At 44.2% G+C, this 25,092-nt stretch overlaps 1 protein-coding gene across 2 annotated transcripts in view; it reads right to left on the bottom strand.

Annotated features, from left to right (window-relative positions):
- Positions 1-436: 436 nt before the first annotated feature.
- Positions 437-25,092, bottom strand: part of CCNY (cyclin Y) — a 108,933-nt gene continuing 84,277 nt past the window's right edge. Inside the window, exons 5-10 of one of the 2 annotated variants that reach the window (XM_055427906.2) lie at positions 13,724-13,759; positions 12,036-12,129; positions 11,824-11,943; positions 7,559-7,725; positions 3,728-3,890; positions 437-3,093 (exon numbers count right to left, since the gene is read on the bottom strand). In XM_055427906.2, coding sequence (XP_055283881.1) covers positions 2,977-3,093; positions 3,728-3,890; positions 7,559-7,725; positions 11,824-11,943; positions 12,036-12,129; positions 13,724-13,759 — 697 coding nt within the window. In that variant the 3' untranslated portion in view covers positions 437-2,976. The remainder of the gene's footprint in view (positions 3,094-3,727; positions 3,891-7,558; positions 7,726-11,823; positions 11,944-12,035; positions 12,130-13,723; positions 13,760-25,092) is intronic. The other variant, XM_055427912.2, reaches the window with a different exon arrangement.

The following is a 25,092-nucleotide window of genomic DNA, read 5'->3' as shown; positions in this document are numbered from 1 at the left end:
AATCACTCACTCCGCAAATTCTGCTCTGCAGCTTGGCCAAGCATCAAAACCCCTAGACCCAAAGGAAAGCCCAGGGTGGAGATGGTCTTGCCAAAGACCAAGAGGAGGAGCTGGGGGGTGGTGTGGGTGGGGCACCCGGAAGAGGGGCCAGGTGGCGGCCCCAGCAGGTGCATTTAAGGCACAGCCATGTCTGGGATCTTGGCAGGACCTCCCATCTTGCCCTTCAGTTGGTTTTAAATCTCTGACTTTTTTGCCTTCTCCCAGTTTAAAAGAAAAAAAGGGTAAAATAAAAAGGGAAAATTCATTGGCATACTTATTCTCCCAAATGACTTCGTTTAAGTCAAATCTAAACTTAAAGGCAATAAATTGTGTGGTTTTCTTCACCCTTCATTAATGATGAAAACTGCCCATTCAAAAACTACACTAAGACAATGTATTCCTAAATAGCAATCCGGCTTTAATTGTAGGGCATGAACCACCTTGCAAACAAATTACATCACGATGATTTATCAATAGGTACTGTACTGGGTGTTGTCGGGCTTTTTTTTTTTTTTTTTTGCAAACTTAGAACAAACCAGAGAACGTAATGTTTAAGTCTTTTCATCATGTAGAAAAATAAACCCAACCTAAATTACCTTCATGTCAAGGGATCCATTCTGCAAAAGTAAAACTGAAATCTACACTTACAGCAGAGTTTCAAAAATCCTTAGTGCAAGAAACATAACCAATTAATACAGATCGATGCTCAGGAATATGGAAAATTTTCCTATACAGAGGTAGAATCCAGTGCACAAGGCTAAAACAATATTCAATAGTCTAAACAAGACTAAGTCAGGTTTTATGGAATCCACTTTTTAAGTTAGTAGACTGTATGTACATACATACAATAAATAGACTATACAATTTTTTAAAGTAGTTTAATAAACTCCACAAAATAATAGCAGATGCATTGAAATATTTACATAATTCAATTTTCAAATCTCTCATTCAAATAAAAGGGATAAAAATAAGACGTCGGCTTGAAAGGCAGCAAAACCTCTTTCCTGAAATGGATCAGTAAAGTAAGATACTCTACATGGGAGGAACTAATTTGAGAGGTATTCAGAGTCAGCTAAGAAAATATGTCCCTTTTTAAGCTATATAGTTTAGGGAATATAAAATGGTATTTTCTATATTTGGGGGGGTCTCCATTTCATGTTCTAAATCCAAATCTTGCTTGAAGAGAGCTGCTGATTTTGGAACCCATATGGAGTATATTGATACACAGTTACAATGGAAAGATAATTAACTTTTCATATTCTGCTCGTTTGCTTTTGAAAGTTTAAGCCAGAAAGAGTCTGACAGTATTTCTGGCCCACACAGTTGGGTTTACACACATGCTACAGACTCCAGGGCCGTCTGACTAGCACAGGCTTCGTGTTCTGGGCTGCTTGGCTGTTTCTGAGTCCCTCCCACTAACAAAGCATGTCTCCTCAGGGGCAGGCATGTCTGGGGAGCAGGTGTATGAGTTCAGGGCACAAGACAAATAACATAAGATTCCAGAGTTTTCTAAGCTCACACAGGAGGGTGATAAAACACAGATTTATCTACTGCCATTTGCCTCAAAGACCTGATGAAGGAAAAACTTAGAAACCTCTGTCATTGTGACCCAAGAAAATGTGCAAACCCCAAAGCATTGTATGCTTCACTGACCCAGATTCTTAAACTGTGAGGTTCTGTCATTAACCCTTTAATTTTCCTTGCTATAAAAGCTTTCCATCTAGCCCATAAGGAAATGAAGAATAGTCAGAAATGAAAAAGGACGGTCATAATTAATGACGCGTAAACCTTCACAGTTTTAGTTTCATATAACTTCACTAAGCACCCACAATGAAAATGCAAGTTGAGTTTTTTATTCAATCATTCTGTGAAAAATACCTCAGTAAATAGGAACATTTTGCCCTTCAGTGATCTTCCATGTGAATACCCACCCCCACCCCCTTTTTTTTTTAATTTTAGATTTTTAAAAAATTTTTATACAAATAGACTAACTTTGATTTGAAGTAAACATATAAAAGTTGAGAGGAATATTGCTTGCACAATGGACGTGGAAGTAGAGAAGTGGGGTGGGCAGGGCATGGAAGGGGCTGCCCCTTGGGGCAGGCAGAGAGACAGACCACCGCAGGATCAGAAGGCACAAGCACCCATGTGATCTAGAATGTTCCTGGGGGAGGAGCTGGGGGAAGGGAGTCGTCTGGTTCAGCACTACAGTCAAGGTGATTCCGCCACTGTGGAGAAAACCTCTAGGATAAAACTGCGCAGAGACGTGACAAGTGCTCCCCCGAGAGCAAGAAAGCTCAGAAGACAGCTCGCAGGAGTGGTGCAGAGAGAAACAGCCAGTGCTATTTATTTGGATGTCTGTGCCATGGTGGGTACAAACTATATTCTCTGCTCTGTGGGACCAAAACCAAAACAGAATAAAACAAACAAAAATTCCCCCCCAAATCCCCGAGAAGCAGCAAGAAGGAATGCAAGAAGTCTTAACAGGACACACTGATCCGGGAGGGGTGGTGAATGCGGCCCGCGCCTTTAATGCGCATCCAACTTTGTCACCTACGCCGGGCTCTTCTGTCGGGTTGGTTCGGTTACTGATCGACGGGGACTTAGGAACCAGGCCAAGCCGCTCTCCCTGCCTCTATAGGACTTCCCGTCCCTTCCCTGCCTCCTCCAGGGTTAGAGTCTTTTTCTTCCACGAAGGAAGCGCTGACCCGGGGCTGGGAAGGCATGGACGGGATCCCATGGCACTGACTTCGCGTCCTCGGAGCCCTGCTGCGTGTGTGCACAGCCTGGAGGCGCTCATCAAGGCAGCCTGGCGGAGCTATGAATTAAAAAAGAAAAGGAGAAGGGAAACAAAACAAAACCACCCCACGTCTGTCTTTTCTCGAACTAAAGGAGAAAACTGAGGGATGGCACGGCCTCCGGCAGGGACGCCCAAGGTTAGGAGATGATGGCCGGGGACCACCTGGGCAGAGTCAGATTGTCAGCACTCGCTGACCGCTTCCTCGTGGGTCTCCTCAGGTCCTTGTACTTGTCCTCGCAGAGGCGGGAGATGGCCTGAGGGGCAGGAGACAGACACTCAGATCAGCCCCGGGCCGGCACCCTGGCCACACCCTCCATCCTCGACACTGAGGACGCTCGGGATGAAGGTGCCGAGGGCCCCACACCTCCCCTGGAAGACGGCTCTGATCTGTGAGCCCTTCCCGCCCCACACCTGCAGCTGCCAAAAGTCAGATGGGAAGAGCCCGGTGCAAGTGCAAAGACAAGCTATACATAAGACACAAGTGTCACACAGCTTCACAGTGAAGACGGCCCTAAACCCAGGTCAAGACCGGCTGGGCTGTCTGGAGCTCTAACTAGGCTGTGGAGAAAACACTTCAAAAAATGAAAAATAAAAGCAGATTCAAACCTTTCTGGATTGCCAATCATAGGGTCATTCGGTATCTCTTCCCTTATAAAAGTGAATGCTGGTTTAAAACAGGGGTTTTAAAAAACTTATTTGATTTAAAAAATAGAATCAATGCACATTAAATAAAAACCAGTACTGAGAAGGTTATTAAAAGTATGAGGTTGTACCAGTGCAATCCAGGTCATCTGGTCCTTATTTTACGATGACTGGCAATGGCAAGAACTAGCCTGAGCACAGAGCTCTGCCGCAGGAGTGCACCCGCGGGACGGTGGCACCTCTTACCTCCAGCTTGTGGGCCCTCTCCCTGCTCAGGGGCTCCAAGGGGAAGCTCAGGTTGTTGGCTTCCGCCAGAGAACGAAGATCAAAATAATACTTGGCATAAACACTGGAGGGAACGTTGATGTTGAACTGGAGCAATTCAAGGAACTGTCGCTCTAGTTCGTTCCTGCAGAGGAAGACAGAGATGCACAGCTTGGCCGCCATCCCCACTGCGGATGGCCCAGGCAGGCTGCCGGACACAGAGGCCACAAGACCGCACCCTCCAGGGAGAAGAGTCATCTCACCAGCGGCCCGCTTGGACACAGAGTTGCCATCTCACCACCAAAGCGGCGATAACAGCCAAGCCCATCTGATCCAGTGCCCGGAAGGATGAGGCCTGATTAACTGGGATGACCAGGAAGTGCTTCAGGGTGACCCCAACACTGAGACCAAGCACGCGTGTGTGTGCACACACATATGCATGCAGCAGGCTCTGGCCTCACCTCACCGTGTGAACCATCAGTTCAAACAGGGGGTAGAAGACACAGTTAGGTGCTGTCAAAGAGTCCAGTGAGATTGGACAGCTGTCTGGAGCACAGGCCTCTGAGACCCAGAGGATCGCCTTGCTGGGAGGGAAGGGTGGGAAAGCGATGAGCAGCTTCATCAGGACCATGGGAGTGGAGGGAGGAGACCACCAGTCTCAGCATGCACCCACCACCCACCCTAACCCTAACCCATCACCTGTAGGGCCTGTGAGGACCCACAGCTAGGCCACCCATCTGATTTGACAGGTCTAGGTGGGTCCAAGAACATGCATCTCTAATACATTCCTGCTGCTGAGCCTTCCCTCCTGCCGAAAACCTGGATAACAGCGGCTCTTCCATAAAGGAGCCAACCCACTTAGAGCTGGATGAAGACCAGAACACATTGTAAAACGTCCCCCATCAGCAGGTCTACCTCTTGGTAGTCACTGCCGGGGGAGAAGCATCCTCAGGGACAGGTCTGTCTGTCAGCACTGGTCCTGGGCCAGACTCTCAGCTCTAGGCCACCCCCCGGGCGGCACCCTGGACTCACTTCTGTCCTTTAGCACAGTCTCCCCTCTGCCTCCTCCAAGCCAGAAACCATGACATCTGACTGCAGCCTGGCCACAGCACAGCACCTGACACACAGCTGGTGCTCAATAATTACTGTTATTAATTATTGATTGGAGTGGACAAAGCTTAGCCTGGGTGGAGGGATCAGGGAAAGCTTCCTGGAAGTGACAGCTGAGCTAAGTCTGGGAGGCGGTAGTGGATGGTTCCCTGACAGCCGCTCCCAGGCAAAAGATAACTGAGAAACCTCAGCAAATTGTTATCGAAGGCCTGAGTGCTTTGGAGTGAAAGATCAAGACATCGAATTCAGTTCATCTAATCAGAGGGGCTGCTTCCATGCAGCTTTGAGAAAGGAATTAAGCCCCAAATGTATATGTGATGTCAAAATTTACACTTCTAATGACTTTTATTTATGCCTGTTTTAAGTCAGACTTAGGAGATCATCCTGTTGAAATACAAGAATCCAGGTAAGATCTTAACAAGACTTGGGAGCTGCCTGTGGACACTGCCACCTACTGGCCAAGTGGTGCCACTGCAGATCCCATTCTCCAGGAAGCTATTCTCAGACCCCAGATGGTATCTAGACACCACTGCTTTTTGTTGAGGGTATAACCAGGATTAAAGTCGAGAGGAATCTGGTTTCGAACAAGATGGCAGTTTCCCCAGGTTCCTTAAGGGAAAAACAGCCTTTCTGAATATTTATTTTTTTAATGTTTCTGTTTAAGTTCTGGGGGAAATAAAGATTTTAGAGTGGCTGTGTTTTCAAATTAGGGCAATATTTAGAAAATAAAAATAATTCCCCAAATTTGAATTTCCAAACGATAGCAGTACCTCCTCCCAGGGACATCTGACAGCTTGTTATATGATAAATCATCAGAAAACTAAGTGACGCAGAGGGAATGGGCTTGATGGATTTGCTATTCTCAAAGGTGTGTGTATGTGTATGCATTTAGTTGCTCAGTCGTGTCTGACTCTTTGCGTTCCCATGAACTTTATCCTGCCTGGCTCCTTGTCTCTGGGACTCTCCAGGTAAGAATACTAGAGTGGGTTGCCATTTCCTTCTCCAGGGAATCTTCCCCAGGACATCGAACCTGAGTCTCTTTCGTCTCCTGCACTGGCAGGTGGATTCTTTACCATTAGCACCACCTGGGAAGACTAATTACCAGTGAATAGTTCTGATGTAAAACTTATAATAAATAAATTAAAGCGAATAAACCAAAACATTTCAAAAGTATTTGTTACATTAGGTCATCACTGTAAAGAAACCCAGTTGAATTGATGCCACTTAGCAACTTGCGATGAAGAAGGCAATGGCAAGCCACTCCAGTACTATTGCCTAGAAAATCCCATGGATGGAGGAGCCTGGTAGGCTGCAGTCCGTGGGGTCGCTAAGGGTCGGACACGACTGAGCGACTTCACTTTCACTTTTCACTTTCCACTTTCACACATTGGAGAAGGAAATGGCAACCCACTCCAGTGTTCTTGCCTGGAGAATCCCAGGGATGGGGGAGCCTGGTGGGCTTCCGTCTATGGGATCACACAGAGTCGGACACGACTGAAGTGACTTAGCAGCAGCAGCAGCAGCAACTTGCGAATGGGGCTCTACAATGGAAGAAAGAGTTGTTTTCATCACCTCATGGCCTATCAACTTTTCTAGAAAAATGAGCCCACTTTAAAGATCAGCTACTAAGTGGCAATCCCACTCCTGGGCACAGACTCCAAACAACAGAGAGGAGGGCCTCAGGGAGGAGTTTGCACATTGATGCTCGTTTACAGCAGTTACTCACAGCTGCCAAAAGGTGGAAGCGACCAACTTACGGTCTGGATGACAATTCTCTTAATAACTGTTTTCAGCTTGAAATAAAATCAAGACTTAAAAAAAATTTTTTTAAATTTTCTTATTCTTGCTATCAAAAACTTCATATTTTTCTTACTTTTTAAGGATAAAGAAAAACAGGTGCAGCAAAGAGTCTTACTGGTCTGTAGTAGAAAAAGGCCCTGTGGCAAAAGATGAAAGAACATAAAGAGTGTCCCCAGGGCAGCAAAAAGTGGGGGGATGCCCAGCAAGCCACCAACCGGAGGAAGGGGTAGGTAGGGTCCAGGGACACGGACGAGGGACTGGGACACAGTGGAACCTCCTCTAGCAAGAGGAGGTTGTCTGGCTTGAGGAAGCCGGACAAACAAGATGAGAAAAACACCAGTAAGAATTGGGTCAGCAATGCAGAAGTTCATCCTGATTGTTTCCAAAGCAGCTCCTTTTGTCCTGACCCCACTTCCTGTACACCCAGCCCCAGGGACCCCAGGCCCCGGGCTGCAGGTGAACCCAGAACAGTGCCGTGAGACAGGAGCGGCCCAACTGGGAAGCACCGGAAGACCCTGAGGGACAGAATGTTCATGTGAAGCCAAGTGAACTTGCAACACGTGACAAAAGCAGTGAAAATCTCTCTGAAACTAACAGAGGCAGGGAGCATTTGAGCCCGTCTGCTGCCTATCGACAGTCTGCACTGAGTACAGAGAGGGGATGAACCCCACTGCAGTCGGGGAGCAGGAAGGTAAAGGAAGGTTCCCTGGAACATGGTTTCAGAGACTAGATTCACAAGCCAGAAAGCGTTACCAGTACCCGTCTGGGACCCACAGGACGAGACGTACAGGTTTCTGTAAATCCTACCCGCAGCCGTGTCCTTGCTCGGCCAGCTCACAGCAGACACACGGTCACGGTCACTCGCTCCTCCCCTCCACACGGGGACGCCCCGCCCACACTCACATGTCCTCCACCGTGATGTCCTTCAGGATCTGGCAGTAGTCCACGTTCCACACCGCCTGGTCGTCCCACACCTTGGAGGCCAGCAGGATGGCCCCCAGAACAATCCGCTTCCAGTTGGCCGGACAGATGTCAATCTCTGCGTATGTGAGAAGCCGTTCGAGGTACACCTGGAAGACACGTGCACAGCGGCACCCTTCATCCCTAAACCACAGGCAGAGGGAGGGTCAAGGTCTCCCTCCGAAACCGCAGCAGCCCCCGCTGGCCTCCGCAGCCAGTCTGTGCGGCCTGCGATCTGTGAACAGGGATCCAGGTGAGGAAGCCCCAGGGAGGCTGAGCAGGGCCACCACCTTGTCTGCCTCTGCCAAACAGAAGCTCTCTGCCTCGTAAGATGGGGGCCGTCACTCAACTGTCTGCTAAGTCAGTAAACAGACGAATGATGATGGTTCTTTTCTTTTGCTTAAAGGGTTTTCATTCTGCTTCCAGTGCTTTACTAATGAAAAGTCAATTCTTTCCATCTTAAAAAGCAGGAATTTTATGGCTGACCTCAGAAACCAAGTACTCCTCAGACCGGATGAGGGGCACAGTATGAAAAACAAAATAAAAATCCTGAGAAAGAAATTACTAATGTAATCACAAAGACAAAACAGCCATACCCAATGCACTGCCAAGAGGCCCTAAGTTTCCTGAAAGGTGATGAAACAGGAAGCCATCACATCCACCTTACTGCCCCATCCTGGTCCGGTCCCCATTCTCCCCGGGCAGGGAAACGCAGCTGCCCTCCTCTGGTCTCTCCCTCGAGGAAGCCACAGTCCCCTTGGACCACACCCAGGCCTCACTCCCATGATGTGCCCAGCATCCAGCACAGGGCTGGGTCAGGGAGTGGCCCCTGCGTGCTGGCCTCAGGGACACAGAACCCTGCAGGAAGGACGCTCTGGGTGTGAAATGCGGCTGCAGGAGAGCAGGTCTAGGGAGGCCTAAGTGGATGAGATGATCACAGCAATGGCATTCAGGAAGGAGCCGCAGTCAGAGGCAGGCGGGAAACTCAGGCGCTGGATTGAGGCAGGCGAGGGGGAATGAGGGGTCAGAGGAGACAACTCGGGGAAGAGCTCATTCCACGGTGCCCAGCACAGAACATCTGAGAGGCCCTCAGAGAGGCCTCTGAGGTCACGACACGTGCCTGCCAACCACACTCTATGGACCTTCAGGGGCACTTCCAAACGTCTCTCAGGGACAGAGCAGCCCTGGGCTGTGACAGCCACTGGTGAAAAAAGTAGGTCGGTCAGCAGAGTTCAATCACCTTTTCCATTGTTCAGATTTTAGTTTTTAATGCCATTTATTACATTCAAGGAGCAGGAAGAGTAAGCCAATGTTTTAGATCATTATTTTTGTGTGAAAACTGAAATTCTTCAGCAAGAGATCCAGGCCAGGCTGAGCCCAGACTATGTTTGTTACAAAGGTTGATGACTAACTCCTCTAATTCCACCAAGAAAAGAATTTTTTAAATGTGCCACAAAACGGTACTAAGAGCAGAAAACTGAGGCTGGATCCAACTCCAGATTTTTTGACGCAATCATTATGGACACTCTTCAACCAGATCCCTAAGACGCTATTCCTTTATATAAATGAGCTATGTAAACCTCTCCAAGCTCCCCAATGAAATAGCTTCTGACTCAGTACAAAAAGGTTACTCAATTTTGTTCTTACTTAACCACAGTAGATAGATATTAATAGGTACACTAGGTAACATCTAAGATAATGTTTGGAAAAAACAGGCATCTACTACATCTGATATTCCACTAAGATGAACTAGAGAAATTAGATATGATAACACACTCCATTACTGAGGGGAAGCAGATGTTACGTTTTGGGAGAAGGAATTCATAATAAGCACCACATAATGGCATGTAATTTGGCAGAACTTGCCAAGAAAGCTACATTCAAGGGTCAGCTGTAATTTCTTTAGTAAACTTCCACTTGGGTATTTTAATTTTCTGCCAAGTAAAATAATATACGATTGATTTTTTCTGAACACCATTGCTAATAGGACACTGCTGCGCAATTAAATTTTCAGATTTAATTTCCTAAGAAGGGCCATCCTGAGTCTCTAGAAACTACAGGTTAGTGAGTGCTTACAGAGCATTCAGGTGACTGTACAAAACAGAGCTGTTTGAAGGCATGGTGTGGGGGAGGAGGGAGAGAAAGTGCAAGCTCACGGGCTACAGGGTACACGGGACCACACTTCCAAGGATGCTGGGTTTCCCTGTCTATCACAGAGAGCAGCACTGGATCCGTTCACTGTAGACTCTTACCCACAGCTCTGCTGACTGGGCCTCCCCAGCGCTTCCTATTGGCTAATATTTGAGGTAGCTGGATTCCTCACTGGACTCGAGGTAGCTGGATTCCTCACTGGACTCTATCTGAACACCTTTGACCTCGGTAGAAACCACTAATGTGCCCTAAAAACAGGGTCTCTGGGTTCAGAATGGATAGATTCCACAGGTGGCCTCTTCACCAGAGCACCGGTCTCTGAGAGGCACTTTGGGGCCAAGTGATAGCCCTCAGGGCTGCCCAGGGGAACCCAGCTGGGCTGGCATGCCTGGTGCTCCCGGACACACGTGGCAGCAAGTGGCTGAAGGCTCTGGAAGCATCTCCCACAGGCAGGCAGCGGTCTGGCTCCCTGCAGGCAGCAGGGCAGAGCTAACTGTGGTCCTCTCTGCCTCCTCTGGGCAAGGGCCAGGCCACCAAGGGAAGGCCCAGGAGAAAGGCAGAGAGGGGTGCAGCCTGCCAGCTCTAGCCCAGACCTGTTGTGAAGGGTTGTTGCGAACCTGGGGAGACGGGTGGGACCATCACACCCAGGGCTCGCTTGGAACACACAGTTGGCTGCCTGGGCCAACCAAGCAGACCCTGGAGACTCAGTCTGCAGAGCTGTGCCTGTTGCGAGGGCCCCCGATGCTGCCCACCTGTCAGCTGTAGCCAGAGACGCTCATCTCCCGCTAAGCCACCAGCTGATGTCCCAGGACAAGGGAGGATTTCAGCAGCTCCCACGACTGACACACACACACACCATTGCCACAGCACTCCCAAGACAAACTAACCACCCATCTCTGCTCAGAGACAGGGGAACACACTCTACACATTCTCAACAGAAGTCTCTGCGGAAACTACGTCTTTCACAGGACAGGAAGCTTCTTCACGCTGATAAATTCAAACTTGAAGGTGCTACAGGGCAAAGTCAGGTAACCATTTTTTTTACAATGGAAGGCAAAAAGCCCCACCACATTGCATCTTGAAGCAGGAGTTTCCAAATAAATCTTTCCTCAGGGCGTCAATTTAAGTACTCATTATCTGATTTTCTTCCCCTTCTTCCCCCTTAGTCACAATCTCCCTTCATTAAAATGTCAACCCTGCCGCCTGGAGGGTGTTTTTTGAGGATTTGACATCCTTTGGGGGAACAAAGTTGAGCCATAAATATGCTTCTCAGTCATGACCTCAGGGTCTATCAGCCACACGACCTGAGGAAAACTTGATGGATGTCTGTTCACCTGTCAGGGGGCAAGGTCCACGAGAGAAGGCAAGAACAAGCAAAACGGTCACTGTGCCATCAGCAGCGAACACAGGGCTCTCACTGTGGCGGAGAGGTGGATGGTCCTCACACTCGTCGTCACACCACGGAGCCTCTTCGAGGGACCTGCACGGACCCGCCGCGCAGCCCACGCACTGGCAGAGCCCATTCCTTATCTGGGTGGTGCAGTGTGAAAGGTCAGTGACAGCGGGCTCCGCTGTCAAAGCTTCTTCCCCAATGAGATTGGAGCTAAATCAACCGTCCCTAAGGTTTTAAGAATCAAACGAAGGTTACAGGTTTTTAACTTGAGTCAATGTGCAGATTATGTCCACCCTGTCTCTGAATATCTTACAGACACGTATTTACACAAAAATCAGAAGAGAAGGCAGCAATTACAGCAGTCCTTGCAACGTAGGGAGCCAACAGCAGAAACCTGGACATCACTGAGGCGGCCTGGTCCTCAGCACTGTGGGACCTGTGTCTCACGCACCTGCGTGGGTCGTTTCCGCTTTCCTGCTTCTGAGTGTGATCTGACAAGAGGCTTTAGGTGGGACTGCGGAACAGACCACATGCCCTCTTTTGGGAGATCCAGTTGCTATTCTGGATAAAAGACAACCCTGAGGTGGCGCTGGGGTTCCCAGGTCTGCAGTGGACATCCCCACCTCACCCCACTCCACGGCCATGTCCTCCTGCGGGCACTCACCAGGGTGACGATGGCACATTCTGCAGTCAGCTGAGCGGCACTGAACAGTGTCCGAACAAACCGGTAAATCTGCTTCTGCTCTGGGTTGTGTTTGTCATAATCTGGTGGCACTTCGGATTTCTGGGGAGGGAGACATTCTCAATGACTAGCTGCCCCACAGGAGCCACAGAGACATGACTGGACCACACCCTGGGACCCAAGGGGAGGGTTACCGAAAGAGGGTGAAGGTTTTCATCGAAAATATCCAAGAGCATCCTTCCATCTGGGTCCCTGGGAAGGAGAGTAACAGAAAACGGAGTTTCCCTTCTGTAACAGAGTGCCAGTCAAAATGAAAACAAAATATATTCTGATTCAACTGTTATTTCAAGAAACAGAGGCAGTACTGTTAAGAGATGCTACTGATTATTCATGAATTATAATTTGTTTTCCTTGGGGACAATACTTAATCACTTTTGAATAGTCCATAAAATAAAGGTTATGAATCCCATTTAGTAGAGGAAAAATCAAAGATTTTAATTTCTTGAGTTTTCAAATGCACCAAATCTAAATTTTTTTAACATCTTGTTTCTGAGCAAAGTTTGACCGATCTGTTTAAACCATCACTACATTGTGGTCAACACAAGAAGTCTGAGGGCAAGAATGAACATGCAGTGTGTCCTGGAGATTAGTCTGAAATTCTCACAGCATGCAGCTTAACCACTTCACTCATCACGGGCTTCACGACTGTATTTTTAAACAATCCTTTTTTATGTATTTGTTTTTGGCTGTGCTGGGTCTTCGCTGCTGCACAGGCGTTTCTCTGGCTGCTGTGCTTGGGCTTCTCGTTGCAGAGCACAGGCTCCAGGCACGCGGCCTCAGCAGTCACGGTGGCTCCCGAGCACAGGCTCAGTAGTTGTGGCACACGGGCTTAGCCGCTCTGCAGCATGCAAAATCGTCCTCGATCAGGGATCAAACTTGTGTCTCCTGCACTGGCAGGCGGATTCTCTACCACTGAGCCATCAGGGAAGCCCCACGACTCAGTTTCAAAAAACAAGGGGCATGTAGAAAAGTGTACCTGGCTGTTACCAAGCTGGTACCCGCACAGACCCATTTAAAGGGGCGGCTCTCTCTGTGAATGCAGGCAGAGGGGGCACTTGGCTCTGGGGGGGGCCACACCCTGCTAGTGACGGCTCTGCTTCCACCTGACTTATGTCATTTGAGTGTTGCCTAAAATTTTCTTTGAAAACTGAATTTGGAAACCGCTGCTTTGGTAACAGCACGTAATGTTCCAACGTGAGTTAGGATCGTGATTATCAGAAGCTGCAGATCTGTCTCTGACACGCACCCCCATGGCACACACCACAGTTTCTGCTCTATGACTTATTGTCTGCAAAAAGACGAAAGAGAGCTTGGCAGAACAGCTAACTTCTTATATGATTTTTCCATGATTCCGTGTTTCAATTCACTTCTAAAATTAACTGAACTATCTCCAGACGCCCATCAGAGAGGATGTCTACCACCTTAAAAGAGTTTATGACTAACTTTACAACAAAACTGTTTCTACTGAATTGAAACTATAAACTTCTTTTTCATGTGAGAGCTAAGCACAGAAACTTGTTAAAATATTTTATAAAGGACAGAATGTTTAAGTGAACGACACAGAAAATAAAGTCAAGAGGAGGCTGAATATTATCAAGAAACTCTGTTCTCTTTTGCTGACTTCATTTGGTTTCCTCTGACTCAGAAGCAGTTCAGTACTTCTCTGGGAGGTGTGGGTAAACTGTGTTACCTTTACAGATTCTATGAAAGTGAGATAAGAATACAAAACTCAAATGCTGAGGCAACTAGAATGCAACAAGAAAAATGTCACAGCAGATAATGTGTGATGTTTTCAGCACAAAATTAATCAAAATCCACATACCTGTTTTTGATGTGGTAATATATTGCGAGAGCTACACTGTAAAATAAAATGCAGGAGTTCAGTGTTTCATAAGCATATTCAAGATGTTGTATTTTCTTTGGCATCAGTCTGATCATAAATATTTAAAACTTAAGTAAAATGATCCATCTCAACAGCCCCCATTTAATTCAGAATGCTGATTAAGAATATGCACTCTTCAAAGTAAATCAATCAGGTATTTATACCCAGCAGTTATTAAATCTTTTCCAGAAACACCAAAACTTTGTGATATTCAGAAATAAATTTCTCTATCTGAAATTTTAAGCTTTCCTCACTTTATAATACAGTCATTATGTAAAAACTGTGATGAAATTAAACTCCTATAGAGGTCTCCCAATTCAGCAACCTGCTATTTTAGAAAATCAGTGGTTTCTTTATTACTGCCAGAAAAATGTGAATATTACCCACAGTGGTTTATCATTTTTTCTCTTAAAATCAATAACCTCTTGGCAATCTGCCTAACTTATTCATTCATCTGCTGAAATGGTACTAACCTCTTATTTGTAATACCTTATACTTTACTACCTTAAAATATCATTTTATATTTAAAAAAAATTTAATGAATACATGCCCATTCTCTGAATTTTCTTCAAGTACTGTTTCTCTGATTATAAAATGAGACATATTCATATTGTAGAAATTTTTGGAAAATAAACTATACAGAAAATAATTCCGCTGCCCAAAGATGATTACTACTAGCTTGAGATACAGAGACATCTATTCCTAGTTACCTATAAATTATGTGTATAAGCAAGCAGGCTGGCATCCCACTTTCTTCCTCATTAACATAACACGTCTCTTACCATTAAAATGTTACTCAAAAAGACAACTTTAAATGGCTGACTATATTCCATATTCCACCATACTGTTGAATAATTTATTAACCATTTCCCTGTTCTTGAACATTTAAGTTTATAGTATTTTGAAATTATGACTAACACCATAATATTCCCACAAATAAACATTCTATGACCTACAACTCTTATTACTTCCACAAGAAAACATCCTGTAATTGGAAACAGGAGCTCTAAGGTCATTAATAATTGTAAGGCTCCCCCACACATACCTCCCAAAATCTTTGCAGAAAAGCTGTACCAGTGTACACCTCCTCACCAGTGTCTGTCTCACTCCACCTTCACCAACGCTCACCTTGAATGTTTTGAAAACATGTTCTCCAGCTGGATAGGGTAAAAAGGGTAACTGCTTTCAACCTGAGTTTCTTTGATCACCTATCAAGTGGGCAGGGTTATTCAGGTTGAACTTCCCAATCTTTTTATTACTTCCTCCTTTGTAACTTGTCTAGATCCTTCCACAATTTTAAAATTTATTGAGAAGGCTATTTTTTTTAAGCTTCTAGGAACATAGCTAACTGGCTGCATCAGATTATGCTCTGGTCTCCGAGCCCAGGAACTGCCACCCAGGGCCCCAACATGGAGCGAGCAGACTGAGCCCCAGACACCTCCCCTCACTCGGCAGTGCCCACTTAGAGCCCGGCGGTGCACGCTGGACTCCAAGCGGCCCAGACGTTCACCCATGACCTGACACGACAACAGCTCATCTCACTCTGCCGAAAGAGAGCACGTTCTCCCAAAGCTCTTTTCGGATCTATGAATTCAAGAGATTTTAGTTAAGTGTGAAAAGTATTCCTGAGCAACTGTAATATATTCATTCTCCTAATATCCTGAAAAGCATCTAAGCTGATGGAAGGAATTGTAATTGGGGTGAAGGGACTTCAAAAGTTTAAAAAATAATGGTACAGTTTTCAAAGTGCCTTCACATGTACCTAAAAAGCCCTGCCATGGGAAATAATAAATGTAACCAATTCTATTTTACAAATGAGAAAATTCATGTAAAGATATCAGATGTCAGGATTTCTGACTTATATAGTGGTTTTGTGCCCTTTCATTCTATAACGTTGGCTTCTGGAAAAAAGGAAGAGATACTGTTTTATTCATTTAAAAGTCACGCTGTGATGATTAAATTGAATGTTTCATATGATTGGGTTTGGTAAAGTGATTACTTTAATTGCTTTAGTTGGTTGAGGAAAAAATATGGTCCCTGCTTTCCCTGTGAGGGAACATGTCATAGGAAAAACATCACTGGACTGAGGTCAGACCAGCTGGGCTCAAGAGTTCATCCACCAATCAGAGCCTTCACTTCCTCATCTACAACATTCGGACAATTCAACCTGCATCGTAGAGTGGTTATTACAATCAAATGAAGTAAAAGCATGATCTCAAAAATAAAGTTCTCAAATGAAAGTTATTATTACTGCTGCTGTTGCCCTATGAATGATTCTACCTCTGGAGGTCTTCTGGCCTCTGTGGAGGGAAAGTCTCAGGGCCCCAGGTTACTACCATCTTCCATATCTCCAGAGCCGAAAGCCAGGTTGGACGTTATCATGACTCACACCCCCATGAAACACAGGGATGCTCAGAAGGCCAATGTCCACTCAAGGTCAAACCCCAAAAGTGAGAAAACCAAGCTGAGGATGCACGTGTGGTCCAGCTCCACCAGGCAGCTCAGCAGGTCACCGTGAAAGAAGCAAGCAGCTCTTGGGGGCAAAGTCTGGCCAGCTGGAAACGGAATCAATCCCAGGCTTCATTCCCAATGGCCAGTTTGGGAGGCCTGGCCAGTCTGCCACATCCTCAGAACTGGTGAGGTTTCCCAGGACAGGCCAACTAGAGGGCTGGCGCAACCACCCTAGTTGCAGAGCCAGGAGGAAAGGGGAGCCTGGAAGGAAGAAATGTGATTTTCTTGCCCAGGAAAACAAACCCCATTTCTGATGGCTAGCACCACCCTTGCTTCACTCCTGACCTAAAGCTAGGTCAGAGGTGCTGGGTTCTGGAAGGTGTACGAAGCTGCTCCGTCCCTGAGGCCAGGGGCCATGCATGGAGTGGGCAGCTGCGAACAGCTCCTCAACACCTGCACCTGTCCTTTGAGCACCAGCCCCATGCTTGTACACAACTGGGGCCCTGGGGTGGCTACAGGAGCGGCTGGATGGCAAACTCTGAATTCATACTACAGCTATCAGCATTCAGGGGAAAGATGGGAAAAATCAAGTTCTCAGGGAAGATATCATGCCTGTGAAAAAAATGAACACAGAGTCGTGTGCAAACCTGTCACACATCTGCTTCTCTGTGACCGTTTAACCCTCCACCCTTTCCCTAACCAGAATGTGTAAATATGTTTGCTCTTTGGGCAATCCCAAATTTACAAGAGTTTTTCTTTTTAATATGAATTTTACTTCACAGTACCTTTCAGTTGGTGGATTTCCATTTGGGTCTTTTTGTAACTTTACTCTTTTTTCTGGCTGCACCTACCAGGGATTGAACCTGGGCCACAGCCATGAAAAGCCCAGAATCCTGACCACTAGGCCACCAGGGAACTCCCCAGAGGGTTTTCTTCTAAAATTAGCTTACAAAGCAGTTGTCAGAACCCAGAGCTTTTCTCAAAGGTCAAACGTGGTTAACAGGAGGTGAGTTCAGCCCACAAATGCCCGCCCTGCCCACAGGAAGCTGAATGACTGATTAGTGAGTTTGTATCAATTTTAACATCTTGGGGGAGGAGGCCACAGGGGCTTTGGCAGGTGTAGGACAAGATTAGGCGGAATTTCAGAACCGGAGGGCATTCAGACCTCGCACACCCTGCCCTTCATGACATGTGTTCCCCCTGTGCGGGCAAAGGCCCTGGCTGAAGTCACTCAGGCCCACTAAAACCTTTCAAAATGACCATCACCAAGTCACGTGTGACATACTGGATTTACAGGGAAGGATTCTGATGGTATGTCTACAGTTAAGGTCCACCCTGCCAAGCTCTCAGATCTAAAATGGACATTTTTAAAAACAGGGTACATTTTAAAACAAACAAGCTACTGAATGAAGGCATCTCAAATCTGGGTGGTGTCCAAGGAAGCCATAGTGTCCACACTGGACTCTTCCTCTTGACACTCAACCCTCACCACTGGCCCAGCTTTCCAGCTTCTCTTCCTCTTTTTTTTTTTTAACATTTATTTATTTTTTATTGAAGGATAATTGCTTTACAGAATTTTCCTGCTTTCTGTCAAACCTGAACATGAATCAGCCATAGGTATACATATATCCCCTCCCTTTGAACTTCCCTCCCATCTGCCTCCCCATCCCACTCCTCTAGGTTGATACAGAGCCCCTGTTTGAGTTTCCTGAGCCATATTGCAAATTCCCATTGGCTATCTTTTTATATACAGTAATGAAAGTTTCCATGTTACTCTTTCCATATATCTCACCCTCTCCTCCCCTACCCCCATGTCCATAAGTCTGTTCTCTATGTCTCTTTTTACACTGCTGCCCTGTAAATAAATTCTTCAGTGCCATTTTTCTAGATTCCATACATATGCGTTAGAATACGATATTTATCTTTTTCTTTCTGACTTACTTCACTCTGAATAATACGTTCTAGGTTCATCCACCTCATTAGAACTGACTCAAAGACGTTCCTTTTTACAGCTGGGTAATATTCCATCGTGTATCTGCACCACAACTTCTTTATCCATTCATCTGTCTATGGACATCTAGGTTGCTTCCATGTTCCAGCTACTGTAAATAGTGTTGCAATGAATAATGGGATACATGTGTCTTTAAATTTTGGTTTCCTCAGGGTATATGCCTAGGAGTGGGATTGCTGGGTCATATGGTAGTTTTATTTCTAGTTTTTTAAAGAATCTCCGTACCGTCGTCCACAGTGGCTGAATCAATTTATATTCCCACCAACAGTGCAAGAGGTTCCGTTTTCTCCACACCCTTCTCCAGCATTTATTGTTTGTAGACTATTTAATGATGGCCATTCTGACTGGTGTTTAAGGTGATATCTCATTTTCGTTTTGGTTTGTATTTCTCTAATAAAGAGCGATGTTGAGCATCTTTTCATGTTTGTTAGCCGTCTGCATATCTTCTTTAGAGAAATGTCTGTTTAGGTCTTTTTCCCACTTTTTGATTGGGTTGTTTGTTTTTCTGGTATTGAGTTGTATGAGCTGCTTGTATATTTCAGAAAGTAATCCTTTGTCAGTTGTTTCATTTGCTATTATTTTCTCCAGACAACTTTCTGAGGGTTGTCTTTTCATCTTGCTTAGTGTTTCCTTTGTTGTGCAAAAGCTTTTAAGTTTAATCAGGTCCCATTTGTTTACTTTTCTTTTTATTTCCACTACTCTAGGAGGTGGGTCACATAGCATCTTGCTTTGACTTATGTCATTGAATGTTCTGCCTGTTTTCCTCTAAGGTTTTTATAGTTTCTGGTCTTATATTTAGGTCTTTAATCCATTTTGAATTTATCTTTGTGTATGGTGTTAGGAAGTGTTCTAATTTAATTCTTTTACATGTAGTTCTCCAGTTTTCCCAGCACCATTTATTGAAGAGGCTGTCTTTGCCCCATTGTATATTCTTGCCTCCTGAGTAAAAAATGAGGTACCCATAGGTGCATAGGTTTATTTCTGGACTTTCTACCTTGTTCCATTGGTGTATATTTCTGTTTTTGTGCCAGTAACATACTGTCTTGATGACTGAAGCTTTGTAGTATAACCTGAAGTCAGGAAGGTTGATTCCTCTAGCTCCATTCTTCTTTCTCAAGACTACTTTGGCTATTCGGGGTCTTTTGTGTTTCCATATGAATTGTGAAATCTTTTGTTCTAGTTCTGTGAAAAATGTCACTGGTAATTTGATAGGGATCACACTGAATCTGTAGACTGCATTTGGTAGTATAGTCATTTTCACAATATTGATTCTTCCTACCCACGAACATGGAATATCTCTCCACCTGTTTAATGTCATCTTTGATTTCTTTCATTAGTGTCTTATAATTTTTTGTATACAGTTCTTTTGTCTCCTTCAGTTGAGTTGCTCAGTCGTGTCCAACTCTTTGCGACCCCATGGATTGCAGCATGCCAGGCCTCCCTGTCCATCACCAACTCCTGGAGTTCACTCAAACTCACATCCATTGAGTCAGTGATGCCATCCAACCATCTCATCCTCTGTCGTCCCCTTCTCCTCCCACCTTCAATCTTTCCCAGCATCAGGGTCTTTTCAAATGAGTCAGTTCTTTGCATCAGGTGGCCATAGTATTGGAGTTTCAGCTTCAACATCAGTCCTTCCAATGAAAATTCAGGACTGACTGATTTCCTTTGGGATGGACTGGTTGGATCTCCTTGCAGTCCAAGGGACTCTCAAGAGTCTTCTCCAACACTACAGTTCAAAAGCATCAATTCTTCGGTGCTCAGCTTTCTTCACAGTCCAACTCTCACATCCATACATGACCACTGGAAAAACCATAGCCTTGACTAGACAGACCTGTGTTGACAAAGTAATGTCTCTGCTTTTTAATATGCTGTCTAGGTTGGTCATAACTTTTCTTCCAAGGAGCAAGTGTCTTTTAATTTCATGGCTGCAGTCACCACCTGCAGTGATTTTAGAGTCCAAAAAACTAAACTCTGCCACTATTTCATTGTTTCCCCAACTATTTGCCACGAAGTGATGGGACCAGATGCCATGATCTTAGTTTTCTTGAATGTTGAGCTTTAAGTCAACTTTTTCACTCTCTTCTTTCACTTTCATCAAGAGGCTTTTTAGTTCTTCTTCTCTTTCTGTGATAAGGGTGGTGTCATCTGCATATCTGAGGTTATTGATTATTTCTCCCAGCAATCTTGATTCCAGCTTGTGCTTCTTCCAGCCCAGCATTCCTCATGATGTACTCTGCATATAAGTTAAATAAGCAGGGTGACAATATACAGCCTTGACGTACTCCTTTTCCTATTTGGAACCAGTCTGTTGTTCCATGTACAGTTCTGACTGTTGCTTCCTGACCTGCATACAGGTTTCTCAAGAGGCAGGTCAGGTGGTCTGGGATTCCCATCTCTTTCAGAATGTTCCACAGTTTATTGTGATCCACACAGTCAAAGGCTTTGGCATAGTCAATGAAGCAGAAATAGATGTTTTTCTGGAACTCTCTTGCTTTTTCCATGATCCAGCGGATGTTGGCAATTTGATCTCTGGTTCCTCCGCCTTTTCTAAATCCAGCTTGAACATCTGGAAGTTCTTGGTTCACGTACTGTTGAAGCCTGGCTTGGAGAATTTTGAGCATGACTTTACTAGCGTGTGAGATGAGTGCAATTGTACAGTAGTTTGAGCTTTCTGTGGCATTGCCTTTCTTTGGGATTGGAATGAAAACGGACCTTTTCCAGTCCTGTGGCCACTGCTGAGTTTTCCAAATTTGCTGGCATACTGATTGCTGTTACAGTGGTGCATCACCTTTTAGGATCTGAAGTAGCTCAACTGGAATTCCATCACCTCCACTAGCTTTGTTCATAGTGATGTTTTCTAAGGCCCACTTGACTTCACATTCCAGGATGTCTGGCTCTAGGTGAGTGACCACACCATCGTGATTATCTTCGTCGTGAAGATCTTTTTTGTACAGTTCTTCTGTGTATTCTTGTCACCTCTTCTTAATATCTTCTGCTTCTGTTAGGTCCATACCATTTGTGTCCTTTATTGAGCCCATCTTTGCATGAAATGTTCCCTTGATGTATCTAATTTTGTTGAAGAGAAATTAGGTATCTCTGATTTTCTGGAAGAGATCTCTAGTCTTTTCCATTGTATTGTTTTCCTCTATTTCTTTGCACTGATCGCTGAGGAAGGCTTTCTTATCTCTCCTTGCTATTCTTTGGAACTCTGCATTCAGATGCTTGTATATTTCCTTTGTCCTTTGCTTTTCGCTTCTCTTCTTTTCACAGCTATTTGTAAGGCCTCCTCAGAGAACCATTTTGCCTTTTTTGCATTTCTTTTTCTTGGGGGTGGTCTTGATCACTGTCTCCTGTACAATGTCATGTCCATAGTACTTCAGGTACTCTATCAGATCTAATCCCTTGAATCTATTTCTCACTTCCACTGGATAATCGTAAGGGATTTGATTTAGGTCATACCTGAATGGTCTGGTGGTTTTCCCTACTTTCTTTAAGTCTGAATTTGGCAGTAAGGCTTTCTTTTCTGTGCTGTCTGTCTGGTTTTGGTTATCAGGGTGACAGTGGCCTTGTAGAATGAGTTTGGAGTGTTCCTTCCTCTGCAATTTTTTGACAGAGTTTTAGAAGGACAGGCATTAGCTCTTCTCTAAATGTTTGACAGAACTCTCTAGTAAAGTCATTTGGTCCTAGGCTTTTGTTTTTGGGGAGATTTTGATCACAGTTTCAATTTCCATGCTTATAATTGGGTTGTTCATAATTTCTATTTCTTCCTGGAAGACTGAACTTTTCTAAGAATCTGTACATTTCTTCCAGGTTATCCATTTTATTGCCATGTAGTTGTTCATAATAGTCTTTTATCTTATAATCCTTTGTATTTTTGCATTGTCTGTCGTAATCTTTTTCATTTCTAATTTTGTTAATTTGATGATTTCTTGATGAGTCGCACTAAAGGTTTGTCAAGTTTGTTTATCTTCTTAAAGAATCAGCTTTTAGTTTTATTAATCTTTACTACTGTTTCTTTCATTTTTCATTTATTTCTGCTTGGATCTTTATGATTGCTCTCCTTCTACTAATTTTGGGGGTTTTTTATTCTTCTTTTTCCATTTGTTTTAGGTGTAAAGTTAGGTTGTCTATTTGATGTTTCTCTTGTTTCTTGAGGTAGGGCTGTATTGCTATAAACTTCCCTCTTAGAACTGCTTTTGCTGCATCCCATAGGTTTTGAGTTGTCATGTTTTCATTGTCATTTGTTTCTAGAAATTTTTTTATTTCCCTTTTGATTTCTTCAGTAACCTGTTGATTATTTAGAAACACAGTATTTAATCTCCATGTGTTTGCGTTTCTTACAGTTTTCTTCTTATAATTGATATCTAGTTTCATAGCATCACGGTTGAAGATGATGCTTGATATAATTTCAATTTTCTTAAATTTAATGACATTTGATTTGTGACCCAAGATGTGGTCTATCCTGGAGAATGTTCCACGTGCACTTGAGAAGGTATATTCTTCTGCATTTAGATGGAATGTCCTAAAGATACCAATGAGATCCAGCGCATCTAATGTATCATTTAAGACCTGTGTTTCCTTATTAATTTTCTGTTTTGAGGATCTGTCCAGTGGTGTCAGCGGGGTCTCCTACTATTGTTGCGTTACTGTCACTTTCTCCTTTCGTATCTGTTAGTGTTTGTCTTATGTATTGAGGTGCTCCTATGTTGGGAGCATAGATATTTACAATTGTTATGTTGTCCTCTTGGATTGATCCCCTAATCGTTATATAGTGTCCTTCCTTATCTCTTGTAATCTTCTTTAGGGTCTAGTTTGTCTGATATGAGGATTGCTACTCCAGCTTTCTTTTGCTTCCCATTTGCATGGAAAATATTTTTCTATCCTCTCACTTTCAGTCTTATGTGGTGTGAGGTCTGAAGTGGGTTTCTTGTAGACAGCACATATATGGGTCTTGTTTTTTTATCCGTTTAGCCAGTCTGTGTCTTTTGGTTGGAGCATTTAATCCATTTACATTTAAAGTAATTATTGATATATATGTTCCTACTGCCATTTTCCTAATTGTTTGGGGTTGACTTTGTACATCCTGTTCCTTCTCTTATATTTCTTGACTACATAAGTCCCTTTAACATTTGTTGTAAAGCTGGTTTCATGGTATTGAATTCTCTTAACTTTTGCTTGTCTGAAAAGCTTTTTATTTCTCCAACAATTTTGAATGAGATCCTTGCCAGGTACAGTAATCTTGGTTGTAGATTTTTCCTTCAGTACTTTAAATATATCCTGCCATTCCCTTCTGGCCTGCAGAGTTTCTGCTGAAAGATCCAGCAGTTAAACGTATGGTGTTTCCCTTGTATGTGACTTGTTGCTTTTCCCTTGCTGCTTTTAATATTCTTTCTTTGTGTTTAGTCTTTGTTACTTTGATTAGTATGTGTCTTAGCATGTTTCTCCTTGGGTTTACCCAATATGGGACTCTCTGTGCCTCTTGGACTTGATTTGACAATTTCCTTTTCCATGTTGGGGAAATTTCAACTATAATCTCTTCAAAACTTTTCTCACAGCCTTTCTTTCTTCTTCTTCTAGGACCCCTATAATTTGAATATTTGTGCGTTTGATATTGTCCCAGAGGCCTCTCAGACTATCCTCAGTTCTTTTCATTCTTTTTACTTTATTCTGCTCTTCAGAACTTATTTCCACCATTTTACCTTCCAGCTCACTGATTTGTTCTGCTTCAGATTCCTTCCACAGTATTTTAAATTTCAGTAATTGTGTTGTATGTCTCTGTATGTTTATTCTTCAAGGTCTTTGTTAACTGATTCTTGCATTTTCCCCATTTTGATTTCAAGGTTTTTCATCATCTTTATTATCATTATTCTGAATTATTTTTCAGGTAGTTTCCCTATTTCCTCTTTGTTTATTTGGACTTCTGTGTTTCTAATTTGGTCCTTCATTTGTGTTGTATTTCTCTGCCTTTTCATTATTATTTTTTCTTAAACTTATTGTGTTTGAGGTCTCCTTTTCCCTGGCTTCAAGGTTGAATTCTTTCTTCCTTTTCATTTCTGCCCTCCTAAGGCTGGTCCAGTGGTTTGTGTAAGCTTCGTATAGGGTGAGATTTGTGGTGAGTTTTTGTTTGTTTTTCCTCTGAGTGAGGCTGAGTGAGGTGGTAATCCTGTCTGCTGATGATTTAGTTTGTATTTTTGTTTTGTTTGTTGTTTAGATGGGGCGTCCTGCAAAGGGTGCTACTGGTGGTTGCGTGATGCTAGATCTTGTATTCAAGTGGTTTCCTTTGTGTGAGTTCTCACTATTTGATACTCCCTAGGGTTAGTTCTCTGGTAGTCAAGGGTCTTAAGAGGCAGTGCTCCCACTCTAAAGGCTCAGGGCTTGATCTTTAAATGTCCTTCTTCATCAGAGTCCTTGAATAGTTTCATTGCTTGTTGCAACAAGAAGAAAACCCACCAACGGGCTTCTCAGTAAGAGGGTGTTAGAGTGTACGGCACAGGGAACTCTACCTGGTGCTCTCTGGTGACCACTTAAGGCACATAATCAACATCACACCATCACAGTAAGAGACAAACTGATACCATATAGCAGTTGTCAGTGTTTACAACGAGGAGAGACCAAGTCGATGTGATGTTTTCTAGAAGAGTCCAGAATCTGTGGTAGTTCTTAAGACAGGTTAAGTTTTCATTTTTTTTTGTAGACACAAGTTATGACCTGATGAGACTGAGGGTGTCAGGTTGGATGTTCCACCCTTTGCGTAGGAGACCCTTCTCTTCCTCTTGGTATTAACCACAGGCGACACCTTCAAGAGAACTGGAAGGCAGAGGTCCACAGATGTCCGGGGTCCTCA

The sequence above is a fragment of the Moschus berezovskii genome, chromosome 15 (assembly GCF_049115385.1).
Source record: "Moschus berezovskii isolate FMDL1 chromosome 15, NW_MosBer_1.0, whole genome shotgun sequence".
Taxonomy (NCBI): domain Eukaryota; kingdom Metazoa; phylum Chordata; class Mammalia; order Artiodactyla; family Moschidae; genus Moschus; species Moschus berezovskii.
This window is presented reverse-complemented; position numbering and strand designations above follow the sequence as displayed.